The sequence below is a fragment of the Capra hircus genome, chromosome 11 (genome assembly GCF_001704415.2).
Source record: "Capra hircus breed San Clemente chromosome 11, ASM170441v1, whole genome shotgun sequence".
NCBI classification, from domain to species: domain Eukaryota; kingdom Metazoa; phylum Chordata; class Mammalia; order Artiodactyla; family Bovidae; genus Capra; species Capra hircus.
In genome coordinates, this window is record NC_030818.1 from 67,488,562 (window position 1) to 67,504,137 (window position 15,576).

The following is a 15,576-nucleotide window of genomic DNA, read 5'->3' on the forward strand; positions in this document are numbered from 1 at the left end:
AGGAAAAAATAATTACCATACAGTGTGGTTTTAATATAATAAAAGTTCTGAGGCTATAGTAAAAGTACTACAGGTTGCAACTGCAGCACAATGGAGATACACAGAAGACCGGCGCCACCCCAGAAGCAGGGTAAGGAAGGGATGTCAGCACACACAGCTCTCAAGATTCTACTAAAGTTCCTACAGGATTTGAAAAAGTTACTCTAGAGGTACTGGAAAACCACTGATTTGTTTCAAGCAGAGAAATGACACAGCAAACAAGTTTAGAAAACTCTTCGAAAACAGTGCAAAAACTAGAGGAGAGAAACAGGGAAGAAGAAACCTGCTGTCAGAAGTCACAGCTATAGCAAAGCAAAAATGAGGAAGGCCTGAGCTATACAATGGTCATGAAGTGATGGGTGTACTGAAAAGCAGGACTGACTGAAGGTAACGAGAGAAAGCACCTCCCAGGCTCAAAGGACTTGCTGAGTGACTGGCTGTTGGTAAAAGGAAGAGAGAAAGGATAGAGTGAGACACGGATGAGAACTGGAATGTATTCAGTTCAATTCTGAACATGCAAAGTTTACAATATCGTGGTTTGTCCAGGGGAAAATTTCTAGGAAGTAGCCAGAAAAACAGGTGTGCAACATGGGAAGTATATGCGGATTGTAAGTCACCAACATACAGGAGGCTGATGAAGTCAGAGCTCACGCACAAAGATACAAAAGACGACAAGGGGACTCAGGAAAACACTGAGGAAGCCAAAAAGTTCATTCGGGTTTTTCCACAAGATGTTATGGAAAAACCCAAATGAACTTTTTGGCCAACCCAATATCTTGAGGAACATTAACATAAGTAATAGGTGAAAGAAAAGCAGCCTCCAAAGCAGACAAAAGAGAAATAATCAGCAAATTAGGAAGAGAATGAGAAAATATATTGTCAGAGGTGAAGGAAAGAGAGAATTTGAAGAACAAAGGAGTTGAGGAATTGACTTTCCATTAGTTGAGGAAGAGTCAGGAAGATAAATGCCCATTACATAGGGCAATGTTGAGCATACAGTAAAGAGTTAATATTGCAGGCCCAAGACTGCTATCTTAGAAAGGCCTGCTTGCAAAGCTGGCCCTTGGCTGGCATCTGCGAACCTGAATTTCAAGAGGGTTCCCACCACGTTAACTGATTAAGAATGGCTTACTGCACCTATACCGTTGGAGCAAACAATGTGGCTTATGCTGAACATCCACTTCCCTTCTAAGAGCCTGAAACATCGGTACATGTTAGGCCCCAGGTATCTACATGATCACAAGATCGACAGTGACGATCCTGAGCACAGACTTAGTAATGAGCTTCCCTGGTACACATTTTACACATGTTGTCCAACTCGCTGGGGGAATCAAGCATGTGTGGGGACTCCACAGGGAGAGAATTCTGAAGCTTATGCCTGGCTTCCTCCACACCTCGCCCCATGCACCTTTTCTCTTTGTTAATTTTGCTTTTTATTCTTTTGCTATACTAAACTATAGCCATGAGTACAACTATATGCTGAATGCTCCGAGGGAATCACTGAAACTGGAGATGGTCTTGGGGACCCCGATATGATTAAGGGAAGGAGTTGGAGTAGAACATAAAGTTGACAAAAAGTTATTTTTCTTTGCTTTGTCATTTATGTGAGAGAGAATCTTGGGCAAGATCACACGCCAGAAGCAAGACCTTCAAACACTTTGTTCTATAATGAAAATGCCCCCGGTAACTTGTTTTTACAGTAACATTCTTAGCACAAGAAGAGACCCATAAGAAGCAATACTCTACATAAATGGTAATGTTGTTGAAACTGAATGAACAAACCCTTTAAATATGATAAAAACCAAAAATTCTTCAGATTTTAGATTTACCAGAAACCACAAAGTGGATATTATAAAAAGTCTAGCAACCAAAAACAAAAAAACTCTTTTTATTGAGAGTCAAGGATCATGCAACACCCATAATATTTTTTAAAGGAAATACCAGCAGAATCGTATCCTCTGTACTCCAGTCGCTGAAGGCCTTTGATTAGTGTCTCCAAAATTTCTCGTCTTGTGCGAGGAACATGGTAGTTTAAGTAAGCAAATATACCTGCAAGTAAACAAATTTAATTAATGGAAAATTCTGACTAGAGAATCAAAATTGGCATAGTTATGCCCAAAACCCTAATTTGCATACTAATGAATAAGATGTGCAAAAAAGGTGAAGCTTGAGTCCATCTTTGAAAACAAAAGAAATCTTCACTTCAAACTGTTCAAAGGCAGTGAAATTTTTTCAAAGGGGAAATTCTTACACATATAAAAAAGACTGAAGCAAATATGTCAAAACAACTGTTTACTTTTTCAAAGAAGTTTGTAAGACTGGTGACTTACCTTCATCATTGACATTTTAACAACTAAAATTTATTTTTCAAAACTAACCAACAAATTTGGGATTTATGTTCTATACACTGAGCATTATTTTTAAAGGAAAACATTTTCTGAACTAAATATTTTAAGCAACATATGTACCCTACAAAACTTACATAGACAGAATAAATTTTCATACTTTCAATGACCATGCTATCAACACATTTAGGAATAAATAACTTATAAATAGCAATGATGTGAAGAATACTCACAATCTAAATCATTTAATCATAGAGAAAAATGGGCTAAGAAAATATGTAATCATCATAGGAGCAATGGTTTCTCACTTGTTCACCAGATTCTAGTAAAGGACAAATAACTACAATATATATGAATAACTTGAGAATTCTCACTCTTGAGAACCAATCAAGACAGCATACTAAAAAGCAGAGACATTACTTTGCCAACAAAGGTCCATCTAGTCAAAGCTACGGTTTTTCCAGTAGTCATGTATGGATGTGAGAGTTGGTTGGACTATAAAGAAAGCTGAGCACCAAAGAATTGATGCTTTTGAACTGTGGTGTTGGAGAAGACGCTTGAGAGTCCCTTGGACTGCAGGGAGATCCAACCAGTTCATCCTAAAGGAAATCAGTCCTGAATATTCGATGGACATGATTTTGAGTAGGCTTCAGGAGATGGTGATGGACAGGGAAGCCTAGCGTGCTGCAGTCCATGGGATTGCAAAGAGTCAGACACGACTGAGTGACTGAACCTGAACTGAGAATTCGTAGAAAAGGAGCAATGATTTGGAAAAGCAAAACTATAAATAAAGGGACTTGTACAACATAAACTGATCCAGTAAAGTAAAGTGGCAACAGAACACAGATAAAGGAAATCCACATTTTAGGAACAGCCACACGGAAATATTCTGAGGTCTTCCATGATTGTGCTTTGGCCAGCAATAATATAGCTTAAATGTATAAAAACTGAAAATCAAACTATAAGGAAATATAAATTCAAGTAGCTTAGTTATGAAAGAACTTTCCTTTTTCTTAACTATCTTACACTATAATGCCACTGATTCTTAAGGGGATTAATTCTGTGGGGCAGAACTCTGGGATGACCCGCTTCTATTTCATTTGAAAAGCTATGTTTCTTTAAGAGTGTGGTCTTATCAAAGCATTTCAGAATACAAAAATATTACATTGTTAATATTTGACCAAAAAAAAACATCATAACATGTATACCGAACACCATGATGAGTACAGTGCAAATTTCTCTAACAAACTACCATGCCCCTCAAAAAAACAGGAAAATCACATTTTAAAACTAAACTCCACAACAACATGAAACAACTATCTGAGCTTTTCTAAAAAACGTAGAAGGCCACAGTCTTAAAGAAATTCTATATTCATTCATATTTTGACAAATTATAATTGTGAAGATCTATTATCAGGCACTGTACAAGCATCTCACATGCACAGCACCACAACACCACATTAGGTCTGGGAGTTTTGTTGTTACTGCTGTTTCTTTATAAAGTATCTAGAATACGAACACACTAAAATAATAACCCAACTGTAAATCAAACTTTTATAGGTTCTACCCTTATACCCCCATGGGTCACTGGCCTTTGATAAAGATTAAACACACACAGAAAACTATCATTCCCAAATAAGTATCTGTGTTATCTCATTAATGGACAATACACAAAATATAAATATTTTCCCAAAATAAAACTTTAATATAAATGTGCTAACAGCACACATTCTCAACTAGCCTACTCTCCACCACTGTGATTCAGCTCAGTTCAGTTGTTCAGTTGTGTCCGACTCTTTGCGACCCCATGAATTGCAGCACACCAGGCCTCCCTGTCCATCACCAACTCCCGGACTGTGATTAGCATCAGCTAAATAATCTGTTAAAGGAGGATACAATCTAATCCAATTAAAAATCATTAACTAATATGACATATTACACTGTCAAAACTTCTTTGCAGGCTGAGGGCTCTGGAAAGCCTTAAAGAAGTCCAAATCCCAATAATGCAGCACATTCAGAAAAATTCACCACTAAATCAGCTCTCCCTTAAGAAATGTAATTCCTTCCCTGGCCTTCCAGTGATTAAGACTCTGCACTTCTAATGCAGGATGTGCAGGTTTGATCCATGGCTGGGGAACTAAGATCCTATGTGTGGTGAAAAATGGCCAAAATTTTTTTTACAAATAAAAATAAAAGAAACGTAATTCCTTTTTTCCTGAGATTTATTTTTTTATTGAGGTAATACTGAGGCATTTCTTTCTACCTCAATATAATTTATGAGGTATTTATTTATTTTTTTATTGAGGTAATAAGTTGCATGTATATAACATTATCAGAGAAGGAAATGGCAACCACTCCAGTGCTCTTGCCTGGAAAATTCCATGGATGGAGGAGCCTGGTAGGCTACAGTCCATGGGGTCACAGAGAGTCGGACATGACTGAGCCACATCACTTTCTTTCTTTCTATAGTTCCTTTTGGAGAAGGAAATGGCAACCCACCCCATTGTTCTTGCCTGGAGAATCCCCTGGACGGAGGGCCTGGTAGGCTGCAGTCTACGGGGTTGCAAAGAGTTGGACACGACTAAGCAACTAATACACACACACACACAACATTATGTTTCTACTTCTGTATACCTTATATACTCTGTTCGGTGTTTCTACATTCTCGTTTTTGTTTGGTTTGTTCACTTAAAGAAATGTAATTCTGATGGTAAAAAAATAATACATTCATAGAATTAAAGATGAAATATAATAACCAAATACCAATTTTTAAAACAATTTAAATGTTAATGACAAAAACATTGTTTTTAAGACAAGTTATAGGGAGACTTAATACATATTTTAAAAGAAAATTCACAGTGATGTCATATTAAAGTCACTAATTTCAACACCTGTAATTCAACAACATTCAACTGATATTTTTCCTAACTTCAGTCTCCCTGGTTTACATTGGTTCATTGTGTGGATCCTGAGATCCTGAGTACAATTTTATAGGAAGAGAAATATTCTCTAAACCAATATCCATCTCCAAACAAACTTAAGGTTTTTATTTATTTGGCTGCGCCAGGTCTTAGTTGCAGCACACAGGATCTCTGACCTTCACTGCACATTACAGGATCTTAGTTACCCAACCTGGGATAAAACCTGCGCACCCAGCAACGGAAGCACAGAGCGTTAACTACTGGACCGCCAGGGAAGTTTCACGTAAGTATGTATGTTTTTTATATTTGTCTGTTGATTCCCTATTAGCAATACTAAGATTCATCGCAGCTTTACGGTAAAGACGACTATATTGCTTAGCCTGTGATACTCTGAAAGTATTCTCATAATAATTTCTAGGCCTTTAGATACTGACAACACTGATTTCAAGACATTCATATTTTCTTTCTTTGTGGTCCATATAAAAATGGTACATTTCCCAATAAGTGGCATCTTATATTCAATGAAATACCATATATCAATTCCAATTCAAAACCTGCCTTTCTCTCAAGAAAGGAAGCACTACTATTACCAATAATCATTACTGTCATTGTTTTGGTTCACTATTGGAACAAAGAAAAAGAGAAGAAGTAGAATAGGGGAAGTAGTAGGAGCAATATTTCTCCTTGCATAACTAGGCAGAAACTAAGAGGATTAAAAGGATGACACACATAGAGAAATTCTCTAAGATCAAAGTATCAGAGCTGGGAGAAGAAAGTAGTTATCCAGCATTAGGAAAATGAAAGATAAAGAGGATAAATCTGTTGATTTACACAACAGCCCCTTGAGAGCACAGCTGGTCCACTTGTTTGGGTTAGGGGGTTATCTGTAATCTTGGGGAAAACAGAACCTCAAACAACTGCCAACTGGGCACACAGAGCATATTTACAGCCGTTTACAGGGTAGGTATTCATAACTCAAAATGACAGAGTAGCAACCCCTACTTCAGGTCTTTGATATCTGTCTTGTCAAACCTCACAATAAACGCTTCTGCTTAAGGTAACTACAAAAGCCTAAAAACCAACTCTTCACAGCTCTTCAGTAATTGTTTCAATGCCACAAACAGTAGTAGCTGAATGGAGCACAGGAGATTTTCTACTGCCAAGCTGGCTTGTATTTCCAAAGTGAAAATTTCTTATTAATGTAATATACCTGGAATAAATATATCCCTAACTGAAGCAAGAGGCTGCACCTACAAGCATCATTCTCAGAAAATGGCAACTTAAATTCAGTGATATTAAAGCATTTATAAGCACCTTGCTTAACAAGATATTCAGACATGACCTAGATCATAGACTTGACACACCTGGTTAAAAGCAATCTAGTTATAGGCAAAGACTGTTCAATTGTACTGAAATGAAAACAATGCAATTTAGCTGACCAATCAAATTATTAAAGCTTCTACGTCTGGTTTAATTTAGGTTCTTCTGAACAAAAAATTTTACTTTATATGAGGTATAATTGACTTGCAATATTATATTAGTTTCAGGAAGAAATTCTGCTCTTCCGTATTTTCTGATGAGAACCTAGACATTGGAGTTTATCAGTATTAAGAGTTCAAATTCCTTCTCCAAATTTTATATTTTCTGAAACAATCCATCCACAGTGTCATTTGTTTCCTTTCTAAAATTCTTCTTATAACAACTTACAAATTATCACTAAAGATTCAAATTACACGAATCCTACAGAATGAATTGTGAAAAATCTCTTTTCTACCTCCATACAGGAGATAACTACTATTAATCCCATACACATTGCACCAAACCTTCAGGTATGAATTTTTCTACATATATAAACTCAGATGTATACGGTCTTAGAGGTTTTTTTAAAAGCATATGAATGTGATAATACACATATTGTTCTGTATTTTCCTCTTAAGATGTTGGAGATCTTTTTATGTCAGTACAACATATCTACCCCAGTCTATTTAATGGCTACATAATAATAATATTTCATAATAGATTTCTCATTTTTTACCCAGCCATTTACCTATTTATTGAGGCTTTCCTAACTCTTTGTAATTATAAACAATTCTGCAATTAAAGTTATACACACCAACTAGACATTTGCCATAAAACACAGTCAATACTATAATTATGGAGGCACATTCTATAGGTAAGATTCCTCTAAAAGACGAAATATTTGAGAGAACATTTTCTGCAACCCCAAAAACACAAAGAAACATTATATGGAGTGACACAAGAGAAATTTCAATTTTTTGTTTGTTAACTGTTCAAAATCTTTTTCCTAGTTACAAAATGCTGGTTGAACTGTCCCCTACTTTGTTGTAAATACTTGTGGCCACTGGACGGAGCTCCAAAACACCTCTTGGAACTCAAAGCCGTGTTTAAACCCTGACATCGCTAATTATACACTCCCTCACAGTCTACCTTTGTCATCATCTTTCCTGAGAAAAAGCATGCATTCCTTGCTTACACACCTTCCAACATTCTGTCTCTCCTGCTTCTCTCTCTGATCAATCAAATCAGACCACAGTTTTTCATCATCTTGCCAAGTCAGCCCCTCTGGGCCCATTATGCTCTCACCTGTGTCCCTGAGCACTCCTACAGTGAAATCCATCCATTTCAGGTCATCCATCCATCTGAGGTCTACTTTCCTAAAGACCCTCCCAACTGCTGACCAGTTCTGCTAATTCACTGTTTGTCTAACTTTCAAATCACCCCCAGATATTATGCTAAAGTCTAGAATCTAGACTAACTCTTAAATCCTCATTTCTCTCTTCCCAGCTTCTTTCTCATTTCTGGTAGATTCTTTGTAGAACTGAAGCCTTCCTCTTCATCTTAACGGTATAATACTCTATAAACTCTCTTATTCTTCCTTATAAACTCAAAATAGCGAAAGATATTCTACACACTATTCCATGAACCAACCTCTGCTACTTGAACAAACCTCTCCTACTTGTAAGTCTTGATAAGTGAGTCCTTGATTTTGTAAATATAGAACTTTTTGTTAACATCAAAATATTAACAGGATCCTACACAACAGTTCAGTTCAGCAGCTCAGTTGTGTCTGACTCTTTGCAACCCCATGAACTACAGCACACCAGGCATCCCTGTGCTACTCAACAGTGGGTTGAATTTTCATTATCTAGTGATCTAGCTCAACTTTCAGTCAATTTAGAGACAATGCTTAGGGTATGAATCAACCAGTTAACACCTGGTTTTAACTTCACAGCTTACATGTTAGAAATCAACTTTTCAACTCTACCAGGGACTTCAGTTTCACAATATTGTCTCTTTTGTTGGTATACATGCTCTCTTCCTGAACACAAACTTGAATTCTTCTACCTTCATATGTGTAACTTCTCTAATGATTTCTTTATAGCCAAATGCAATTAATCTCTCTCTGCAGTATTAAACATGAATGACCTTTTTCTACTCTTACAGACTTTCTATTAAAGCAATATACCACTTTGGAATGTTTGCGTCTCTACCTACTATTTTTTGGCCTCTTTTCCTGGTACTTCAATTTCTTCTTTCAAACCCACTGGTAGTGGTTCTTAATCTATTATTTCTGACTTCACACAATGTTCGGTAAAACGTGTCATCAGTGGCGTCGCTCACAATGCACTAGTTCTTTACCAGCTGGCAGCAGTCCTCACCAAGAGTCCTATCCTGCCATCTGGAACATTCCTGGCCTAACCAGTCTCTGAATTTCTATTCATTTCACTTGCAATCTAAAACATGGCGATGAACAAGGACTGTGTTTTCATCATCCACACCTGTTGCACGTGTATTTACTGTTCCTTTCGATCAGACAGCAATTCCTTGAAGGCAATTCCCTTGCTCTAGTCCTCTCTCCTAAGGACAGAGTGCCAAGTACAAAGAGATCACTTCAAATATCTTTTCTTTTCCCAATATTCTGTTCTTGAAGTATAGTTGCTTTTTAATGGTGTGTTAATTTCTGATGTACATCAAAGTGACTCAGTTATACATACATATTAAATACCTTCTAGTACTTTCTAGGCACCTAAAATGTACAGTCAAAAATTCTCAAACCACAGAAAGAGAACACTATATTGCAGGATGCTAAGTAGGCATACAGTAAAAGAAAGTCTCCATAATTAAAGGTTTAAGAAATACTGAGTTAAAGTTAACAGGTTTATTTGTAGAACTTCCTAAAAACTTTAAACTTGCTAATTGAGAGTCTCCAAAAGCAGAATTACCCAAACTTACGTGTTACAAAACTCATTCCCACCTTATACTGCTCATTACCAGAACCTGTTAACTTTTCCTTTTCCAGAGAACAGAACTGAGAAAATGCTCATTAAGCAATAATTCTTTTCTTTCACATCTACTTCATACTCAGTATGTTTAAGAATATGGCAATATCACTAATTTTATGATTTATGATAGAAGCCAGTCTCAGTATCACTTAAATAGCCCCAAAGCCATTACACAGTATAACTACAAAACAGTTTTTAAGGATTCACTTCAGAATATTTTTTAATTGCAGCTCTCTAACTGCTTTTAAATATGATCTCATTTACGAAAATGTGTCACATATATACCACTGGAGCAAAAAGGTATAATCCCATATTTATTAAAAAAAAAAAAAAAAACAACAGCAAAATCTGTTAAGAGCTGTGTGAAGTTTAAGTGAATTTACTCTCTCACTGAAGCCAAAAGTAAAACAGATTATAAAGGACAAAGTGCATTCCAAAGAATCAAGAATAAGAGGAAGACAAAATAAATTTCGAACACAGATACACTATTTTTCTCTGGAAGGTTCTTAATGCTTATTAGCACAAGAAATGTTCCAATAAATCCTGCAATTAAAAAACTAAAAAAAAATTTAAAAAGGCCAGTTCAACATTGTTTAAATTTGCTTCTCAAGTTTATTTGACCATAAAATCTTTTTTCCCCCTCAGTAACACTTACTAACATCCCAATACAATCTAATAAATAACAGTTTTACCAGTATTTCTGATTGGAAAAAGCTATCAAAAAAGAATTGTTACCCTCATTCTTGTTTCAACATTCTGCAATACTGAAATCAAATCATCTTTTAGAAAACCTTTAACAAGCAGCAGGTATTCACAAAGTAAACCTCTAAATTTTCCCATCTAATCTCATCCCCACTCAGTTCCTCTGCCCAGAAATTTTATTTCAATAATTAATATGTGGGAAGAAAACAAAGACAAATCTTAACAGTTAACTTTCAGAACCATACACCAAAGAGGAGATAAATTCTGGATATTCCCGGAATCATGTAAAACTCTGATCCAGGTTAAAAGCAGGACCTTCGAAATGCCTCAAATAGTAGTTCTTTTTTTCTTGCCCTGTCACCTGTTTCCTCAGTAGTAAAACACTGTGGAATGGGGATGCTGGCTGTGTGAAAATGTCTAACATTTAATCTCCACCCTAAAATCTGAACCTCCACTCTTATCTGAACCTTTTCTATACCAGATCTTATGTTTTATTTTATAGTGCTCTATTTTTTACTTCCTTTTTCCTGGAACAAGAAATGATCTGCAACCAGAAAGCCAGGTACTTGACTAGGTGAATGCTTCATCACTCAGTAACAATTACCAAACCAAGCACACTGGGGGCCTGCAAATTCATTACCCCACAGCTCCAAACTAAATTACGTCTTTCGGAAAACCATTCTGCTACCCTGAGACATAGCAAAAGTATAACTGATTCTAAAGTCTGCTCTCCCAAATAATTTCAGCAAGCTATTTATAGTTGTTTGTTTTTTGTGCAGTTTTAGTCTACTCTAAATTTAAACCTGCTCTTCATTTTAGAAGCTGAAATTAGCATTAAGTTAAATACAAGAAAAAGAGACACTAATCAGCCCAAGCTACCTCCTTCTCAGTTCTTCTTGAAAAAGGCTACAAAGAGTAACTTTCCCAGGTAGCTTCAATTATATTGCAATCATAATTCCCTTAAAAGGTGTTTATCTTCCAGGGGTAAGGTCGTTGTAAATTTCAATAAGGAAGTTAAGAATTCTTTTTACTTACAGTACCAATTTTAGAGCATACCAGTCATTTCAGATGTAATTCCTTTTGAACTCTGTGCGTGCGTGCAAAGTCACTTCAGTCGTCTCAGTCGTCTCCAACTCTTTGCGACCCTATAAACTGTAGCCCGCCAGGCTCCTCGGTCCTTTGGATTCTCCAGGCAAGAATACTAGAATAGGTTGCCATACCCTCCTCCTGGGGAATCTTCCCGACCCAGGGTACGAACCTGCGTCTCCTTACATCTCATCTCCTGCATAGGCCGGTCGTTTCTTTACCTCTAGCGCCACCTGGGAAGCCCCTTTTAACTCACACCCCTTTCAGGGTACTGTTAAAATGACTAAGTCTCAAATCATGTAACAGAAGGGCCTAACTTTAGGTTTTAGCTGTTCTAGGTAAAACATTCATTAAATGTAGGCCAATATTTCTCATAAGGAAGTGTTTCAAATGGAAGCACACTCAAGTGTAAGTGAAGTACGATCTCTCTCCACGGTCACTTCCGGGCGCATTCGCCAAGGTATTGATCAGCATTGGGTTCTGTTGAGACGGGGGCGAGGCGCGGGGGGGGGGGGGGGCGAGGCGCGGGGGGGGGGGCGAGGCGCGGGGGGGGGGCGAGGCGCGGGGGGGGGGGCGAGGCGAGGGGGGGGGTCGAGGGCAGGGGGCGGGAGGCAGGAAGTAAGATCATGCGTAATGTCATTATCGTAGTTCTAGTTATAGTTCTATTTTCTGCTGGGCGTGCCCGAAAGAAAGCAACTAAAATTAAGTATTTTTAAAAGAATAAATCCTAGAAACATGCGAGATAAATTCAAGAGACCTCACCTGATGTTCCACAGGTTGCCTCACTCACCTGGACTCTTTTGAATTCACTCCCCCCCAGTCCCTTTTCCAATACAGACACTGCTTTTCCCTCCTGGTTCTCTTCTTGGCGCAAAGCCCCCATTCGGACCCCCAGACCCCCTCTAGGGCCCGCCCTCCTCTCAGGTGTCCTCCTAGGTCCACCCCCCCCAACACTCCAGCTCCCCTACCCCCAGGAGCCTCAGCCACCGCGGGACGCCCCCGGCCCAACACCCAGATTTCGCACCCTCCACACTCCCGCTCCCGCCGGCGCCACCGGCCTCAGCGGCGCCCGCACGGCACCCCAGCACCGCCCCGCAACACGCCCCCCGCCCGCGGCCCCCTTACCACACATGCTGCAGGAGGCACGGTTGGCAAGGCGAATGGCGAGCGGCTGGCGAGTCCGGGAGCTTACACGAGCCTGTAGGGCAACCCGCGAGCTTGGGGACCAAGGGGGCGCCTACACGACTCCCTCAGGGGATGCGACGGCGGAGGCAACGACAGCGGTCTCGGCCTCCCGGGCTGGCCAGCAACTGCCGCCGGGCCCCGCCCCCCGGCGCACACCGCGCCGCCGCCGCCGCCGCCCGCAGGTCCCATTGGGCCGCGCCCGCGCCGCTCAGGCGCAGGTCCCACCTCCTCGCGCCGCCCCGCCCCGCCCCGCCCCCGAGCCCACGCAGGCCCTGGCCTGCTGGCGGCGGAGACGTGGCACCGGTTGGTGGCCGTATCCGCCTGAGGTTCCTGGAGACGCCCGCCCCAGGGGAGAACAGCGCGAGGCACTACCCTGCGGGGAATAGGGAACACGGCGGCTGGCAGGGAACGACGAAAGGATCAGTAAAGAGGATGGACTTGTTAGCAAAGCAAATAGCGTGCGTCATCCGCCCCGTATAGCCCAAGGCCCCAAGCCCCAGCACCCCATCGAGCGGAGAAGGAGGAGGAACAGAACAGGAGGCCTTATCCTGGGGGACCAACAAGTCAGGGAGGGAAAAGGACAGAAGACTGATGAGGAATTGCAAAGGATTGAGTGAAGGGAGGGGAGAAAGGCAGTCTTTAGGTTCGGTCAGTCTTTCTGGTGACAGGAGATTCAGGTCCCAGCTTAAGCTCTAAGTCATATGCGTGGCCTCTAAAACCTCTGCTCCCCATCCCCACCGCATAACCCCCGTTTTTTGCAGAGGCGGAGGGGCTGACTGTGAGGTTCCACTATCCAATACTATGCGCTCGGGCTTAAGAAACTCTACTGGCCCAGACTTCGGATGGCCAACAGGAGAGGAGGAGTGTAGGAACTGCCTAGATTTGACAGCCTTAGCTTGGGCTCATGAATGATTAATTTTATGAATTAATGCACCATTCCTGCCAAGAGAGACTTAATCAGACAGAGATGATGTTTCTGAAAATTTACTACCTGAGCATTTGCTTTAAGATTTAAATGCTATTTTTAATCAAATGTAGAGCGCTATCATAACTCAATTAATGGCCCAAGACTAGAATCAAGTAAAATTTGTGTTATATACAGAATACCGCATGATCTTCTGACCCCACGTTTCTCTCACACGACTGATGTCTTACTACTCTACCTTTCAGTCCTTTACTCTCAGAACAGGTAGTTTCTCAACTGGGCAGTTTCTCAACATCCTCAATCTTTTGCATGTATTAGTTAACCTTCAGGGAATCCCCAGCCCATCTCTGCCTAAGTACTGCTTCTTGGGGAAAACCCTTTTTGTCTTCCCCAGAGAGACTTAAGCCTAATTATTAACCTCTCATTCTTTGAGCTGCCGCCTTTAAAGCAATATGAGTCTATATTTTATGATTTTTTTATATTTCCCTGCAAAGCTAAGTTTCTTGAGAGTAGAACAAGTCTTTGCATGCCCAGTACCTAGTATACCCTAGCACAAAATAAGAGACCAAAAATCTTTCTGAATGAGTGGGAAAAGTCCTATGTTCTTAGCAGAATTGACTTTCTATGGTTGGTTATCTAATCAAGTGCAAAGGGCTTTCCAGTTTTTCTTAGAGGAAAAAAGATGTCCTTTTAGCATGTATCTGTAAAAGATGAAAACACTAATTCAAAAAGATACGGTGCACTCCAGTGTTCAGCACTTTTTACAGTAGTCAAAGTATAGAAGCAGTCTAAATGTCTATTGACATGCATGGATAAAGAAGGTGCATTATATTCCATTACATATTTTTTATATATATATATACATATATGATGGAATTTTATTCAGCCATAAAAAGAATGAAATACTGCCATTTGCAGCAACATAGATGGTCCTAGAGATTATCAAACTAAGTGAAGTAAATCAGACAAATATCACAGGATATCAGTTATATGTGGAATCTAAAAAATCATACAAATAAACTTATTTTAAAAACTGAAATAGACTCACAGACATAGAAAACAAACTCATGGTTACCAAAAAGGAAAGGGGGGAGGGATAAATTAGAATTTGGGGGTTAACATATACACACTACTATATATAAAATAGATAACCAACAAGGACATATTGTATGGCACAGGAAACTATTAATACATTCAACATTTTGTGATAACCTATAATAGAAAAGAATGTGAAAAAGAATATGTAACTGAATATATATATAACTGAATAACTTTGCTATATACCTGAAACTAACCCAACACTGTAAATCAACTATACTTCAATAAAAAGTTGTTTGTTTTCAAAAAAGGAAAAAGATGCCCTTTTATCACTGTTCTCAAAGGAAGACAGGAAAATGTCACATTTAACTAATTAAAGTACTTCTCACCTGAAAGCTGTTTAATATTTCAGGCCCTGAAATAGGTTCCTTAAATACCCATGGCAAAGTTAAAACATAGTGAGCCGTTTGCTGTTTGTTAATAGACTACACATTTTTTAACTCAAGAGGCAAAATAGTCTCTATGAATGTACATATTAGACTCAGAACCATCATCTAAGAGGTTCTGGCAGAATCTTGGTGATATTGCCAAGGAGTGATGATTGAAGGTATGATTCCAAAGTTTGAACATTACTTTTGTGCATCACCAGAAAACTTGTTGATGCCACAAAGAAAATGTTACCCAGTGTCACCAAAGTTCTCATGCTCAAACTAATTATCTATCAGACCCTGGCTTTTCTTGTTTGCTTGCTCATCTATCATTACTATCAATTTGTCTTGTCCATTCTACAGCTATTTTGGAAGATGCTTATGCACCAGTTGCCAGGAAGAAACTTTGAAGGTCAATATTTTCCCAGCCCAACCTTGAACAAGCTCACCCACCCACTGCAACAAAGAGCCTTTGTAACCATCAGTCAAAAGACACTGATACAGAAGAACTTTGTCTGACCCCCAACTCTACAGAGCTTTGCCATAGCTGGACCTTTGGGGATAAGGGCTGGAGGAGAAGAAAATAAATGATCTATGAAAGAA

At 39.3% G+C, this 15,576-nt stretch overlaps 1 protein-coding gene across 1 annotated transcript in view; it reads right to left on the reverse strand.

Moving 5' to 3' along the window:
• Nucleotides 1-12,698, reverse strand: part of GFPT1 (glutamine--fructose-6-phosphate transaminase 1) — a 66,567-nt gene extending 53,869 nt beyond the window's left edge. Inside the window, exons 1-2 of the mRNA XM_018055446.1 lie at nt 12,523-12,698; nt 1,981-2,088 (exon numbers count right to left, since the gene is read on the reverse strand). Coding sequence (XP_017910935.1) covers nt 1,981-2,088; nt 12,523-12,529 — 115 coding nt within the window. The 5' untranslated portion in view covers nt 12,530-12,698. The remainder of the gene's footprint in view (nt 1-1,980; nt 2,089-12,522) is intronic.